This window comes from Vipera ursinii (genome assembly GCF_947247035.1).
Source record: "Vipera ursinii genome assembly, chromosome: 4".
Lineage (NCBI taxonomy): Eukaryota > Metazoa > Chordata > Lepidosauria > Squamata > Viperidae > Vipera > Vipera ursinii.
Genome location: NC_139514.1, coordinates 64,935,668 through 64,950,588, shown reverse-complemented (window position 1 = coordinate 64,950,588; position 14,921 = coordinate 64,935,668). Strand labels below are relative to the sequence as shown.

At 36.0% G+C, this 14,921-nt stretch overlaps 1 protein-coding gene across 2 annotated transcripts; it reads left to right on the top strand.

The window, feature by feature from the left end:
* The first annotated feature begins 1,552 nt into the window (after nucleotides 1–1,552).
* PRDX4 (peroxiredoxin 4) lies at nucleotides 1,553–9,724 on the top strand. 2 transcript variants are annotated; one of them, XR_014492480.1, is made up of 7 exons: nucleotides 1,553–1,921; nucleotides 4,013–4,130; nucleotides 4,757–4,873; nucleotides 5,241–5,363; nucleotides 5,713–5,843; nucleotides 7,144–7,273; nucleotides 9,608–9,724. XR_014492480.1 is itself a non-coding variant. In XM_083362286.1 (7 exons), the coding sequence occupies exons 1-7, from the start codon at nucleotides 1,630–1,632 to the stop codon at nucleotides 9,656–9,658; spliced, it is 867 nt and encodes a 288-aa protein (XP_083218412.1). In that variant the 5' UTR covers nucleotides 1,554–1,629; the 3' UTR covers nucleotides 9,659–9,724. The 2 variants fall into 2 exon arrangements, 1 of the variants encoding a protein (XP_083218412.1); XM_083362286.1 differs by having other exon boundaries at nucleotides 1,554–1,921; nucleotides 7,239–7,273.
* The last annotated feature ends 5,197 nt before the right edge of the window (nucleotides 9,725–14,921 follow it).

The window sequence follows — 14,921 nt, the reverse complement described above, 5'->3', positions numbered from 1 at the left end:
AGTATTAGCAATTCCCCACAGCTTTGTATCATCTGCAAATTTGATGAATGCCCCTCAATCTCCCTATCTAGGTCATTTATAAAGATGATGAAGAACACTGGGCCCAACAGAACTTTGAGGTACTGCATACTTCCCTCTATGTAAATGTGCTTCAACTGAGGACCACACTGAGTGCAGTTGGTCAGCCAACTGCAAATACATCTGGTAGCAATATAGATTATCCCATACTGTTCTGTCTTAAAAAGAAGTAGGCTGTGATCTACTTTATCAAATTCTTCCCTCCCTTCCCCTCAATAGGCAATTCTCTACTCACTGAGAAAAGTAGGCAAACTGTCTGGGATAAGAAGTCATAAACAATCAAGCTGTGAGCCATGTAGAGTTTTATAGGTGATCACAGGAACCTAGTAATGCATCAAAGTCATACAATAGTTAGTACAGTTCCCACAGCAGAGGACATCCAAGAACAAGACTACCCAGTAAGAACTCAGGCTACTTCATTTTGCACTAGCTGAAGTTTCCAGTGGGTTTGTGGGGTTTTTTTTGTTTTTGTCATTTTTGTGCTCTCAGCAACTTTTGATACTGTTGATCACAGTAACCTGGACTACCTGTGAAATTGGAAATTTGTGGCATTATATCACATTAGTTCTGCTCATCTTCCCTTAAAATAGCCATTATGTTAGACTTGACAAATGTCTTTCCCCACAGAATAGAATAGAATAGAATAGAATAGAATAGAATAGAATAGAATAGAATAGAATAGAATAGAATAGAATAGAATAGAATAGAATAGAATAGAATAGAATAGAATATTCTTTATTGGCCAAGTGTGATTGGACACACAAGAAATCTGTCTCCAGTCCATAAGCTCTCAGTGTACAAACAACAAAGTGATAGGTCATAGATCATAAATCATAGTTTAGAAAGTTTAAACGTGCAAAAACATCACAAATGTAGTAATTCTTCAACTATAGTGCTGACACTGGAAGGAAAGAGAAGGGCAACCAGTAGGAAAGCGTATGGATTCAGGTGCACCGTTGGAAGATCTACAGGACCAGCTTATTTATTTATTTATTTATTTATTTATTTATTTATTTATTTATTTATTTATTTATTTATTTATTTATTTATTTATTTATTTATTTATTTATTTATTTATTTAATTACATTTAGCTTAGCGTTAGGTCGCCACGGAGAAAATCTATCTATGCGGTTCTAAGAGTCGACACTGACTTGATGACATGTAATCAACAGCGCTGATCTATCAGCATTTAGATCTATTCAAAGGCACGGGATTCGCACCATGTAGTGTTAAACAGAACAGGCTTTAAGCTCCTGAACAAGGACTTTAAGAGAACGGGCAAGGCCGATCAACAACCAACATCTCCCCGCCGTCTCCAAAAAAAAAAAAAAACAGCCACGGCCAGCTGCGCGTCCCTGCGAAGCGAAGGGAGGAAGCGCGGCCGTTGCCGTGCTTGCGCGTCTCCCAGAGTGGGACGGCCGTCGGCCCCGCCCCAGAAAGCAGCTCGGTTGGTTGGTTCTTCCTCCTCCGGGCCTGGCCTGCCTGCCTGTCCCTGTCCCTGTCGCGCTCTGCCAGCTGGGCCAGCGAGACGTGCGGCTGATCCGTGGGCTATGGCAGTCGGCAGGCTGGCGCGCGGGCCGCCGGGCGAAAGCCAGGAGGCGGCGAGAATGAGCGGGAGGCGCCGGCGGTTGAAACCCGTGGCAGAACCGTTAGCAGTCTGCTGCATGGTTTTGCTGACGTTGGCGGCTACGATGTCCGAGCAGGCGGGGGCCGCTGAGGCTGCTCAGAGCTTCGGCTTCGGCGACGAGAAGTGCCATTACTACGCTGGGGGCGAGGTGTATCCTGGCGAGGCATCGCGGGTGCCCGTCAAAGACCACTCACTCCACCTCAGCAAGGCCAAGAGTAGGTGCACCAAAAAAAAAAAAAAGGCCGCCGTGCCCTGCGGCCGGGAGAAGGGGACGGGGCGAGGCGGAGCTGCCCGAGCCAGCCTCTGCCTTGTCTTTTCAGTCCTGGAGTGACAGAAAGACCCGAAGGCCCCGTCTTCTCCCCGTCGCCTTAGCCGTACCTTTCCTAATTGCAAGCTGGGCTTCCTGTCGTTGCAGCCGTTTGGTCTGCAGAGACCCTGCTTGAAAGGCCATCTTTCTCGCACAGCGCCTGTCCCTTAAGAGCATCTGGTCTTCCTCAGCCAGGCTCCAAGAGTGGTTTGCAGTTAGGGTGGGAGGCCTTGGGAAGTCCGACACATCTGGAGTACTATTACCATGGAGAAAGCTGTGTTGTATTGCATTGGTAACACAAAGGCCCATGGTAGAGCTTAAGAGATGTGTATTGTGATGCCAGGGAAAGAGTTGTCACACCAAGTCTCTTTTCTTGCTCACCCGTATAGTATGACGCCTTAATAACAACAGCATGGAGATAATGAAAAGGCTTTCTTCAAAAACTCAAAAAAGGATTTAAATGTGAACTTTTCCCAGGCTGCTATGAGCAGAGAAGAAATGGGTTAAATTGAACAGCAATCACTAATACTGTTTGTTGTTCCAAATATCTGCTAAATACAGCTTCCGACAAAGGACACGTCAGGAAAAACTACTGGTGTAATGAGTCATAGAAAGAGCCTGAAATGGTAGAAAAATATTACTACACTTAATACGTTTCTAAAAATTTATAGTTTCTTGGGACATTCTAAAGATGAATTATACTAGCAGTTCATAATAAATTAAATGGCATGACAGGCAAAACTATTCTTTCGTTCTCACATACGCCTACTGGATTTTCTTTGTAAGTTTTATTAGAATTATTTGCAAAGCTGCTTTTTCCCCCTTATATTTTGGGTGCATTATAAGCAAAGGTTTTAGACTGCTGTTTTTAATAGACTAAAATTTATTATTAATCCATTACAAATAATCCAAAATTATTTCTTGGGAAATAATTTTGAAATATCAGACATTTTAAAATATCCATACCGCACATATGTTCTAGTACAAGGATGTTCCAATAACAGCTTCAGTTGTGTTTCTAACTTACAATATTATATACAGTATTATATATTGAGAGATATACTGAGAGTATACAGATCAGTATAAAAAGTAGATATGTATAAAATTGCTCAGTTAAGAACTTAATCTTTCTTTTCTAACCTGAATTTTGGTTATGATCTCAGTCTGAATTTAGTTTAGTTTCAGTGGCATTAGGTACTTGCTTCTGTGTAATTTTACATACTCTGTGTGTATAGTAAATGTATCTAATCTATACATATGTGTATGTATAATCTATTTTATAGAGAGATAACTACAGTACACTGAATCATGAAGAATAATATTTTGCAGAAATTTATGTCAGCATATTTTATCACTACGAATATAAACATTTACCTTTTCCTAGCATACAATGTACTAGAAAACATAATCCATTTCTACTCATTGCCTTAACAGAAAGGCAACACCCACAGCCTTAATACACAAATATCTTTTATTTTATTTTAGACTTTAAATATTGCCAGCTATTAAAGACACTCAGTGCTTTATAATAAATGTCTGTAGTAGTTTTAATAAGCAACTACATTTACATATTTTACTATGCTATTTAAAAAAATAAACTGATTTAAAAATAATTTAACTTTATTTTATACATTTCAAATAATGCCTCACAGAACAAAGTTTAGCCATAATTCCCAACAATAAAAGCACTAATTCAATCCTTAAATATTTGGGGTGGTATTTCTACATATATCAGTTTTAAAAATTAATGGATTTTAGTAGTTTAACAATTCCTAAGACTATGTTGCTGCAATAAAAAATAAATGCAAAAGTTAATGTTTAATAATTTGACTACTAAATACTCAGTTTTTGAAACAAAATTACATTTTTCTTCATTTACTAGAATGAAAATATTACCCATTCATTTTGAGTGATACCACTATTTATTACTATTTATTTGAAATAAAATCAAAATGTTCATTTAAATGTTTACATCTTTTGTTTGTTGCTGTTGTTTTAGTTTCTAAACCAGCACCTGACTGGGAGGGAACAGCTGTCATCAATGGAGAGTTTAAAGAACTGAAATTAGCAGATTTTGAAGGAAAATACCTTATTTTCTTCTTCTATCCTCTTGATTTGTAAGCAAATGTGTTAGTACATATGTGTTTTTGCAAAATCATGTTTGCTGAGCAGAAATATTTCATAGATATTTCCATGCGTAGACAAAAAAATAGATGAAAGGAATTTAGAGGTTTTTTTCCCCCATGTTGAAAACATTAAAATGGGAGAAAGGATATACAGTACAGAAAACAGCCAGCTTTGAAGACTTTATTTTATTATTGCTGGTTGTCTTAAGCACAGTTAATAATAAATGGAAGATATAAATCTGTGATACAGATGTTAGAATATACACAAACATTTTTACTTACTGCAACTGTAAAACTGCATTTTACTAAGTTATATTGAAAAAAGTTCAAAATGTGAAATTGATTTATTTGTGCTACTAAATAAGTGCTTGTTAATATCTTAATGTCATAAAATACATAGTTACATTGGCACTGTAAGTATATGCCCATGCATAGTACTTGTCTGAAATGTTCAGAATAGAATATTAGGTAGCCAATATAATAAGATTACAGTTCAAGAAATTTTCTTAAACACTATGGAAAATATATCCTTGCATTAGCAATATAGCATTTAAAATAATACAGCATTTAAACTATTATTTCAGTTTTTAAAATATCTAATTTTCATCTCTCTTTAGCACATTTGTGTGTCCAACGGAAATAATAGCATTTAGTGACAGAATTGAAGAATTTAGAGCAATTGATGCTGAAGTGGTAGCTTGTTCAGTAGATTCACAGTTCACTCATTTAGCATGGTATGTGCTTTTCCTATCTTTTTACTTATACAAATTATTATTTTACAATCCTGTAAAATTCAAACAAATGTGATGCCTGAAAATTTTATTATAATCTTTAAATTTTAAATTTATCTGAATTAATTGCAGGTATGAGTCACTAAAGTAACATTATTGAGCTATCTCAATATGCTTGAGAACCACAGGGCTGCCTTACTCTTCCATTAAGAATTTTTTCATTTAATTTTATGCACTGGAACGTAATCCTAATTTTTGTGATTAAATATGCTTTGGGAGCATGTTTATGATACTAATTATCTGTACAAGATTAGTGTAAAGTATAAAATAATGCTTTAATTGAATATTTGGCTACTTTTTATTGTAATAGGATAAATACACCTCGAAAACAAGGAGGGCTTGGACCAGTGAAGATACCTCTTCTTTCTGATTTGACACACCAGATTTCAAAAGACTATGGAGTTTATCTAGAGGACCAAGGACATGCTCTTAGGTATAATATTAACTGTTCTGGGTTTTTTAATACATATATTGCAGCAGTGATAAGAGAAATATGGAATGCTTCAACTTTTTTAATCAAATATTTGTTATATCTTATGTCTAATACAGTGGTGCAACCCTTAAATATTAGGTTAATAATTATTAAAATCATTTCAATTATCCAAAATCTTTGTATTCAAATAATGATGAAATTAAAAACAGTACAAAGCATTTAGAGAATTTTCAATTATTTTTAACTATTTTGTTCTAGTATACAGTATAAAAAGGGTGTAGCAGATACATCTTTCACTATTTTCAAAAATGAAAAATTATCTTGTTCATTTTTAAAAATCTTTTCACAGAGGTCTGTTTATTATTGATGACAAGAAAACTCTTCGACAAATAACAATGAATGATCTTCCTGTTGGCAGATCGGTAGATGAAAGCCTTCGTCTAGTACAAGCATTCCAATATACTGACAAACATGGAGAAGGTACTTCTATATTCAGTTTGGTGCAGTTGTTTTGGCCTAGAAACCAGGGACTGTGAATTCTATCCTGTCTTTAACAATGAAAACTGGCTGGATTTTGGGCCGGTCAGTCTCTCTCAGTCCAACTTACCTCAACAGGATTGTTATGGGAGAAATAGAAGGAAGAAAGAATATTATGTATGTTCGCTGCCTTGAGTTACTTATAAAGTAATAACAGTGGGATAAAAGTCTAATAAATAAATGTTTTGGTAGCAATAGTAATTAAATACAAAGTTATAACACTTGGACTATGGTTCATTATTCCCTCAAAACTCCAAGCTGGAATAATCCTGAAATTGTAGTATCTTTCTCCTGTATATTAGTCGATCACTATACAAAAAAGGAAAGCAGTGGATGTTCCCTTTCTTAATATCGTTATTCAGGTTTTTAAAAATCCTATTCAGATTCATACTGTAAATCTGTAATAACCAGAACTATACCATTAACATAACAGCATTCCGTGCACCTTTGGTGTCTAGTCATGCCGGCCACATGACCACGGAGATGTCCTCGGACAAACACTGGCTCTTCGGCTTTGAAACGGAGATGAGCACCGGCCCCTACAGTCGGAAACGACTAGCACGCATGTGCGGGGGAACCTTTATCTTTTGATACCATTAAACTCTGCTATAATAACTGGATAGATACTGCCACAGATGGTATTGGATCTATATCAAACGTGTAATGTGCTACCCTTTTCACATCTTCATCAAGATTATTCACATTTGATTAGCAGAATGACTTAAGTATCTACTATTTAATCTTTCTGATCTATGTCACCAGAGAATTTGGGATACTTTGTACTGATTGAGAAAATTAATATGTTGTAAAGTGCTATAGATATCCTACTTTTGTTGTCTAAAGTGTACTTTCTGCTTATAAAACATATTACTAATATTCAAACAACATGTTGAAGTTAAAAATATGTACTAGAAACAAGTAATTGATTTAAGAATTACAGCATAATATGCAGAAGCTAAACTTGAATTTGGTTAAACATTCATCTAGTAAAAAAACAAGATTTGTATACATATGCAGAACAAAAATTAGACTTTCATGTTTATTTATATCACCCTTGATGTTAAACAGGTTTATGAAGAAATAAATGAAACTGTTACTTAGTACTGCCTACATCCTCGCATATATGTTCCAGATACAAAGGGTTAGCTGAAAAACGCAGCCTAGTCTAGGCCTTAGTACTTAGAATTGGGACTTTACAATCAAATTTTTATTTGCAGAAAACCTTTTTTAATCTTTATAATAGGTGTTTGGCCTTAGTAGTCTACAGAAGAAGAAGAAGAAAAAAGTTTGTTTAAATTTTAACCAACATGTTAACGTTGGTCTTCATTATTTTCTCAGTTTGTCCTGCTGGGTGGAAACCAGGCAGTGAAACAGTAAGTTGAATTCTTTAAGCACTATCATTTGAAAAATACCTATTAACACACACAGTCTTAATAGAAAATGTCACATGAGAAAATGTCACCCATATGCCAAAAGCAGTGTGCCAGCAATTTTAGTGCCATTTAACTATCTAGTTTTCTACCCTGCATGAAAATGAAAGTTTGCTGCTATTGCACAGTGACATTTTATGTACTTTAAGTACATCTCATTACCCTGCCATCTTGCTTGGCATAGTGGCATTTAGGGCCTATGTCAGACCTGAACTACTAATTATTTACATCTATTCAAATGCTGAACTTTCAGGTATGCCTGAAGCAAATAGAAGTACGGTAATTCCTTCACCAAATGCAAAGGTTACAATATCAAGAAATTATTGCAGTTTTCAGTTCAGTCAGTCAAGATAGAAATTCATAGTGAGCAAACTGTATTTATTCCCTGTATTTCTAATGCTTTATTTTTCATTGTTTGAATTCTTTGGAAAAATCTATTTCAAAAGGAAGTATACCTCTTATATAAATATTTTCTTGAGAGTTGATATTGTAGATTGAATTAATATTCAAACTTTTCTCTAAAATTCTATAGCACTTCAACAGAAAATGATTTTTGAGTTATATATAGATTGTGAAAACATTTGGGCCAGTGTGTTTCAGCCATTTTTTCTGTCAGTATCAGCCTATCTTCCTCAAATCTAAAAAAAAACCTATGTTATAATTTCTTACTTTTACAAAACTCCTTACTGGCATTGGCTGTGGCTATTTTTAAAGATAATGTTGTACGCAGTGCTTTTTTTCTTTAAAAAAAAGGTGCCAGAACTCTCACCTTGTTAATCTTTTATTTATATAATTTTATTTATGTTTATTTCTTAATTGGCTTATACTCGTTGGTTGTGCTGTGCCGTTTGCAACTCTGCTACTTACTGAGAGAAAGTTGGTGAAATTGCTTCCTGGGAGCACAAAAAGAGGAAAGATTGCCGAGAAGTGCACTTACCTGTATACTGGCATTGTGAAGATTCTGGATTTCCCTCTCAGCCTTCCTATCCTAGGAAGATCCAGCAGAGATTGACCAAAAAGTTCATCTTGGGTCTGAATTCCCATGCAGTGAAAAGGAGAGGGCTTGCAACTTCTGGTTGTAGTTATCCACGTTTCTGCACACTGAGATAATCGGCCACAATTTTTTCTCCCCTAAATTTTCAGTTAATGTATCTGTTCCATATAAATATAAAAGCATGATAGGCTCTATATTTGTATAAGTGGCCGATTATCTCAGTGTGCAGAAACGTGGATAACTACAACCAGAAGTTGCAAGCCCTCTCCTTTTCACTGCACTGTTGCTATAGCAACAGCCTCCTAGTTGGAATTCATGGCAGCCGCTGCCATCATGGACCCTGAGAGGGTGCCAAGGCCACACCCTGACAGCGCAGCCATTTGACATAGCTGTGGGCTGGATGCTAAGGTCGAAATTGACATTTAGCCATGCGAGGTTAGGGATTCCTCTTTTTTCCCCCAGCACTCGGGAATCAGCAGTCACGCATTTATACAAAGGTGAGGGAACAAAACACAGTGGAAGTGTGCATCGCGTTGAGGGCCAGGTGCTCCAGGGTGGCCACATAGGTGTGCAGGACGAGGTGGCAGCGGGGGCGCAGGTCCAGCACCGGGTAGGCCACCAGCCTGGCTGACATGGGTAAGCACAAGGAAGGAGTCCACATGGACTCCACAGAACCTACCTCCCACTCCTTGTCCTCACCTAGTTGAGGTGGTGTAGTTGGACAGCAGGGAGGGGTGCAAAGTTCCTGCCAACTTGCCTTTGCTGCAGACAACTTGCCTGTGCAACATTTGCCAGCCCTGTCTTTTGGTGCACTCAGCAGCATTTCCTATTGGCTTTCGAAAGCCAATAGAGGTAGTAGTACAGCTTGTGCAAAAGATTTTTTTTTTTCAAAAAAAGGTGCCGGAACGCTGTTCTGAGCGTTCTGTGAGAAAAAAAGCCCTGGTTGTAAGTAATACTTGCAGATACTTATAGTTAGGCTGGAAGGGACTAAATAAAGCAAAGAGCCAAAATTTCTAATTAGGGGACTTCCATTTTTTATAGTAAAGTAGAATTTATGTAAGATCAACAGAATGTAGTGTATTAGTATGTGAATATCTGTATCTGTTTTTAAATCAATCTGAAAATTCTTTGAAAATGTGATGAGAAAGAGCTGCAAATAATGTTTTCTAAATATGTAATGCAAGACAATAATTTTAGGCTAAAGATTAATAGAGTTTTCAAAACCAATCATTCATGCATATAAAGACTGTCTTTTCATAGCAATACTTTTTTTTCTTTTGCAGATAATTCCAGATCCTGCAGGAAAATTGAAGTATTTTCGTAAAATGAACTGACTGCTTTCTTGTAAACAGATAGCTTACAACTAAAAAATATAAATAAAATTCCATTAATTTTGTTAATTCCCTTTGGATTTGTTTTTCTTTTTATAATTTATTAAAATTATACTTAAAACAGATAAACTAAAACAAAGTTAAAAGAATAAATATATATATAGAAAAGAAAGCAAGAAAGAAATATAGTAAAAAAAAATGTATAAAGTCATATATTCTCTTTTCATCACATCAATAATTTTAGTAATACCTTCTTTTAAAGTACGACAAACTCTTTTTCCCATATCCCATCTTTTATCTATAAACAAATCTTTAAAGATTGTTCAATCCTAATTGGAAAAAGTTCATTAACTGTTACCGCAGATAATGTATCTATTTTAACCATCAAATAACTACTGTGTTTCCCTGAAAGTAAGACCCGGTCTTACTTTCTTTTGGGCTCTGAAGTAAGCACTACATTTTACTTTCGAGGAGGGCTTACTTTTTGCCAGTACCAGTAGGCCGCAAGCACGCAGGGATGGGGCAGGGCCTGTGCATGGGGTGGAGAAGCAATGCAGCAGCAAGAGCATACTGGCAGACCAGATAGGGTACATGGTGGATGGAGGCCGAACCTGGCATGGGGCAAGCTGGCCAAGATCTGAAGTGCCGCCCCGCCGTCAGCCTGCCAGGGCCCTTCACCAATGGCCACCGGTGGAAGCAACTGCCCACACCTCCGCCTTTGGACTGCTTGAGCACCAGCCTACATGCCTACTCGGTGCTGCCGGACTAAGGGTTGAACCTTTAGGGGAAACATGGTATATATTATTTCTTTTTACTTCTAACCATCTTAATCCTTAATCCCTCCAAATGATGTCCTAGAACTAGATTTCATTTTTCTTTGTCCTGTCTAACAAAATTCTTCAAACCTTAAAGAAGTATCTTTTGTAAATCCAATAGTGGAAAATTATCCAGGTCACTCTATATTTGTATTTTCTCTTTAATTATTAAGATATCAGCCAGTTTTATTTCTATGTTCATTGTGGCAACTTTTTCCATTTGATCCTTGTAGCCTGTTATTTTTAAAGCCAGACCATAATCAGTTTCAGTCTTGTTTGATAAAACCTGTTCCTCTTCCATAATATCTTTTATATACAGTCTATCTATAGAGATGAACATTCTTAAAATTAAATTCTGGATCCATTGCTAAAAATGTCCTTTAAAGTGTTCAGTATTAAAATATTTTGTTTCATTCTATATTAATGAGTTAAATTTAAGTCGTCTTCTCCTTTAATTGTAACCTTTAGTTTCTTCTGCTTCCTTCTAGTAGCCAACCTTCAAAGTCTTATCCTATTTTTTTAAAGAGAGTTCAAAAGCACTTTCCCATGGGAAGGATTCTTACAAAAAATTCCAAAGTCTTATTTCAGATCCATCTGGGTTCTTAGTTTCCAACTTTCCAAAATCAAAGTTTTAATCATCCTTTTGCTATTTTTTAAATCCTTAAACTTGTATTTAAAACTTCCTTCACTAAAAACTGAAGAAAACTCAACCTGTGCTGTAAAACATGTTGATCCAAAGGCTCTTAATAGTTGAAAACTATTAAGCAATTTCTGAAAATAATCAAAAGAGGAAGTAGATGAATGTCATTTTAAAAGTACTTGATCAAAGTTTGAGCAAAAAGATGGACCAGGAAGGATGTGGTGAATTGAGGACAACTCGACTAAAAGGAAAACTGATGACTGATGGAATGAAGAGCTGGCAAGTAGACTATTTTTGTTTTGTTTTTGTTTGGGTTTTTTTTTGTAATTCCTCTCCTGACAAGGAGAGGGCTTGAGATCACTTGCAAGGGCTCTGTACAGTTGCTCCTTGCAAGAAGAATGTAAGAAAGCAGTCTCCAGAGGATTTAGAGCTCTGCATGATGAGGGAATAGCCATCTTTTTTTTGTTGTTCTGCTATAAAATGCATGTGTGCATTTTAAACTGGAAGGATGATACTGAATAGTGAAGCACTATGAAATGGTATATTAAGTTATTTCTATTTAATTAAAAGCCATGTGCAAGGCCAAGGACCGACATCTTAATTACCCAAGGTTGAATCCAAGAGATTATCCAACTGAAATAAATTCCAAAGTAAACCCTTGCAGCCCTAATCAGAAATTCAGTACACATGTGTGTTAGGTAATCCCCTTCAGCCTCTCAATTTATGCAGACTCTGAATAATTCTCTTTGACAATATACTGTAGTGATATTAGCTGCTATAAAGACTCATGTGGAGTGCAAGTATCAGCAGCAATAAAGTCTGCACAAGCATAGCGTTCCTGACTAATGAAAAAGGCAATGCAATTTTATTGTTGTAGACATCTGTAATCGACAAGTCAGATGCCTATAGCACCCAGTATAATCCAGGCTTGCCACTCAGTTTAACTTAAGGAGTAAATATCCTAAATTTAGTAGAATGATACATTTTATAAAGCTTCCACTGGATTATAGAATATGTAATTCAAATTCTCACTATTTTATAACTAGTGCTTATTGTTCTGAAAACTTTTATTTGAATATGTAAGATAATTTGAATACTTTTAAGGATCTTTAAGGGACGCGGTGTGGCTCAGTGGGTTAGGACGCTGAGCTTGTCAATCAGAAGGTCAGCAGTTTGCTGGGTCGAATCCCGAGTGCCGCGTAACAGAGTGAGCGCCTGTTACTCGTCCCAGCTTCTGCCAACCTAGCAGTTCGAAAGCACGTAAAAATGCAAGTAGAAAAATAGGGACCACTCCAGTGGGAAGGTAACAGCGTTCCGTGCGCCTTTGGCGTCTAATCATGCCGGCCACATGACCACGGAGACGTCCTCGGACAAGCGCTGGCTCTTCGGGTTTGAAACGGAGATGAGCACCGGCCCCTATAGTCGGAAACTACTAGCACGCATGTGCGGGGGAACCTTTACCTTTTTAAGGATCTTACTGTTTTGAGAATTTTGAAAGTGTTTAAGGTGTTAGTGAGCAGAAAATAAGTGTTCAGTTGGAAACCACATACATCTCATATAGATTATTTAGGTGACCCTTGGTAGTTTGAGCTATTGAGTTATTTCCAAATGATTTTCTGGGCAATGCCAAATTTCAATTTCAATTAATCATTTCATAAGGATTATGATTATGCTCTGACCTTCCAGCAGGGGGAGTTGCTCTCTTGGTTTAGAGAATGCAATAGTTAAATTAAATATCCCAAACCATAAAGTTTCACTATTGGCCTAATAATGCTAATTAACAATAACTAGCATTAATAAATGAAACTAATTCAAACAATTACAGAATAAAAATGGAGATGGATGGCAAATAGTTTTCTCAGCAAAGGTGTATCTGATTGTTATATATTTATTAGCTTATTATGAAGATACAGAATATTCAATAGCACTGTTCTAATGTGCAAGGTCACTTTTATTTTCCCAACCGTGGTTTCTGAAAGCAAGCTTTAACTAGGAAGTCCTGATGAAATAACTTGTAATAAAAGCAAAAATCTTAACAAATATCATGTGTGGGATATTGCAAGGAAATGCTTCTGAAGAAACCAAGTATATTAAGAGAACCTGAAGAAGCAATAATTTGTCGTGAATAATAAACCACCATATAAATTACACAGATGCACCTGTCTGCAGTAGAATTGTTGCCCTTTTACTTATGATCAGTTCTGTCTGTGACACTTTCACTTAAGCTAAGCTAAAAATGAGGACCCAGATTGTTGGGGGCAATAAGCTGACTTTGTAATAATGCCGCTTGGCGGGGGCGAAAGCCCTAATAAGCAGGCATATACATAGAATGAAGGCTATTGCTAAGCACATTGGTTTGTGCTTTTCAGATTGTAAGCCGCCCTGAGTCTTCGGAGAAGGGCGGGATATAAATGGGATTAAAAAAATAATAATAAAAATAAAAAGCTACCCCAACTAGTTTTGTAGAAATTTTGGAAAATAAAGCTTGATATGCCACATGCTTATCAACATCTTCACAGCGGTTTTTAGAAGAGAATTGACACTTGAAAATTTGTATAGTTGTGGCCAATATTATTTTGAACTTAGCATACCGGTACTTTTTATGATTGTGCAATCAAGAAGCATTTTTCATGACCTCAAAATCCAACTAAAAGAAAAATAAGACAGAATATGGTTTCTAAATTATATTAATTCCTAGCTATCTAAATTTTTAAATGCTAAAGCTAACATTTGGACCTTTTTATAACAGATATAGTTTTGAGTCTACCATTGATCTATGTATTATTACGATCTCATTTAGTCAAGAAATAAATAATTGCATTTTGCATTAATTGGAGCTTTCAACTCATGAAGGACACAGCATTGCACTGAACTTGAGGTTATGGCCTAGATTGATCAAGTATACTTGATTCAGACAAAAGATATTACAGTCTTGTCATAAAATCCACTAATTAACATGTTTTGTTTTCAGATACAAATCAGAATCCTTTCTAAAATTATTCAAGGAAACATGAAAAAATCTAAGAAGCAGAATTAATAAACACTGTCTCACTTGGATTTAGCTTTAAAGCATTTCATTCATACTAAGCATTTTATTAATGACAGGAGAAATATCCTAAAGTAGAAGTGAATAGAAATTGTGAACATAGAGAGCTATTTGTACAGGAAGTTGGAAACAAAATGTTTCAAAATAAATAACTGCGCACCCCTAGCTACCGAAAATTCATTAATGCTTGCTGCAGTCTTACAGCAAAGTACACTCAAGTTTGTTGCCAACATTGTTCAGGTGAAAAGCTGAAATAAGTGCCCCTATTTAATCCTGCTTAAGTAACTGTAATTCAAATATGTGTTTAAAGTTTTATTAAACACTCATTTTACTCAATGTTGGTAATTTTAAGTATAAAAAGGTTATTTAAGAAACTGGAAAGTATCAATAACTCAGATTTAAAAATTCAGAGTCTATATCTCCCTATAAACTACAAACATTACTATGATGTAGTATATGAAAGATCTCACAGTCTGGTTTAATTCCATGGTTTTCAAACTTTGAAACTTTGCGACACGGTTTTCTGTAATTATTTTTCTCTCAAGAAAGCCCCTGAATATTTTAGATCTTCTCCAAAGTTTCAGGTGATTTTTTTTGTCCTACTCTTAACAATGCCAGGAAATAATCAGAATCATTGTTTTCTAATTGTCTGGGATCAAATCATCATCTGCACCATCATACTACAGATAGATTTAAATATGATGGCAAGTCAATCTGATTTTCAGAGACGCTGATGTGCTTCTGTTAGTTTTCCCTGTGAAAACT

Bases quoted from the DNA above. Each gene is read 5' to 3' on its own strand.
- PRDX4 (XM_083362286.1), top strand. From the start codon at position 1,630: ATGGCAGTCGGCAGGCTGGCGCGCGGGCCGCCGGGCGAAAGCCAGGAG. The intron at 4,131-4,756 runs GTAAGCAAATGT...ATCTCTCTTTAG, and splicing joins TTCTTCTATCCTCTTGATTT to CACATTTGTGTGTCCAACGG. The intron at 5,364-5,712 runs GTATAATATTAA...ATCTTTTCACAG, and splicing joins GACCAAGGACATGCTCTTAG to AGGTCTGTTTATTATTGATG.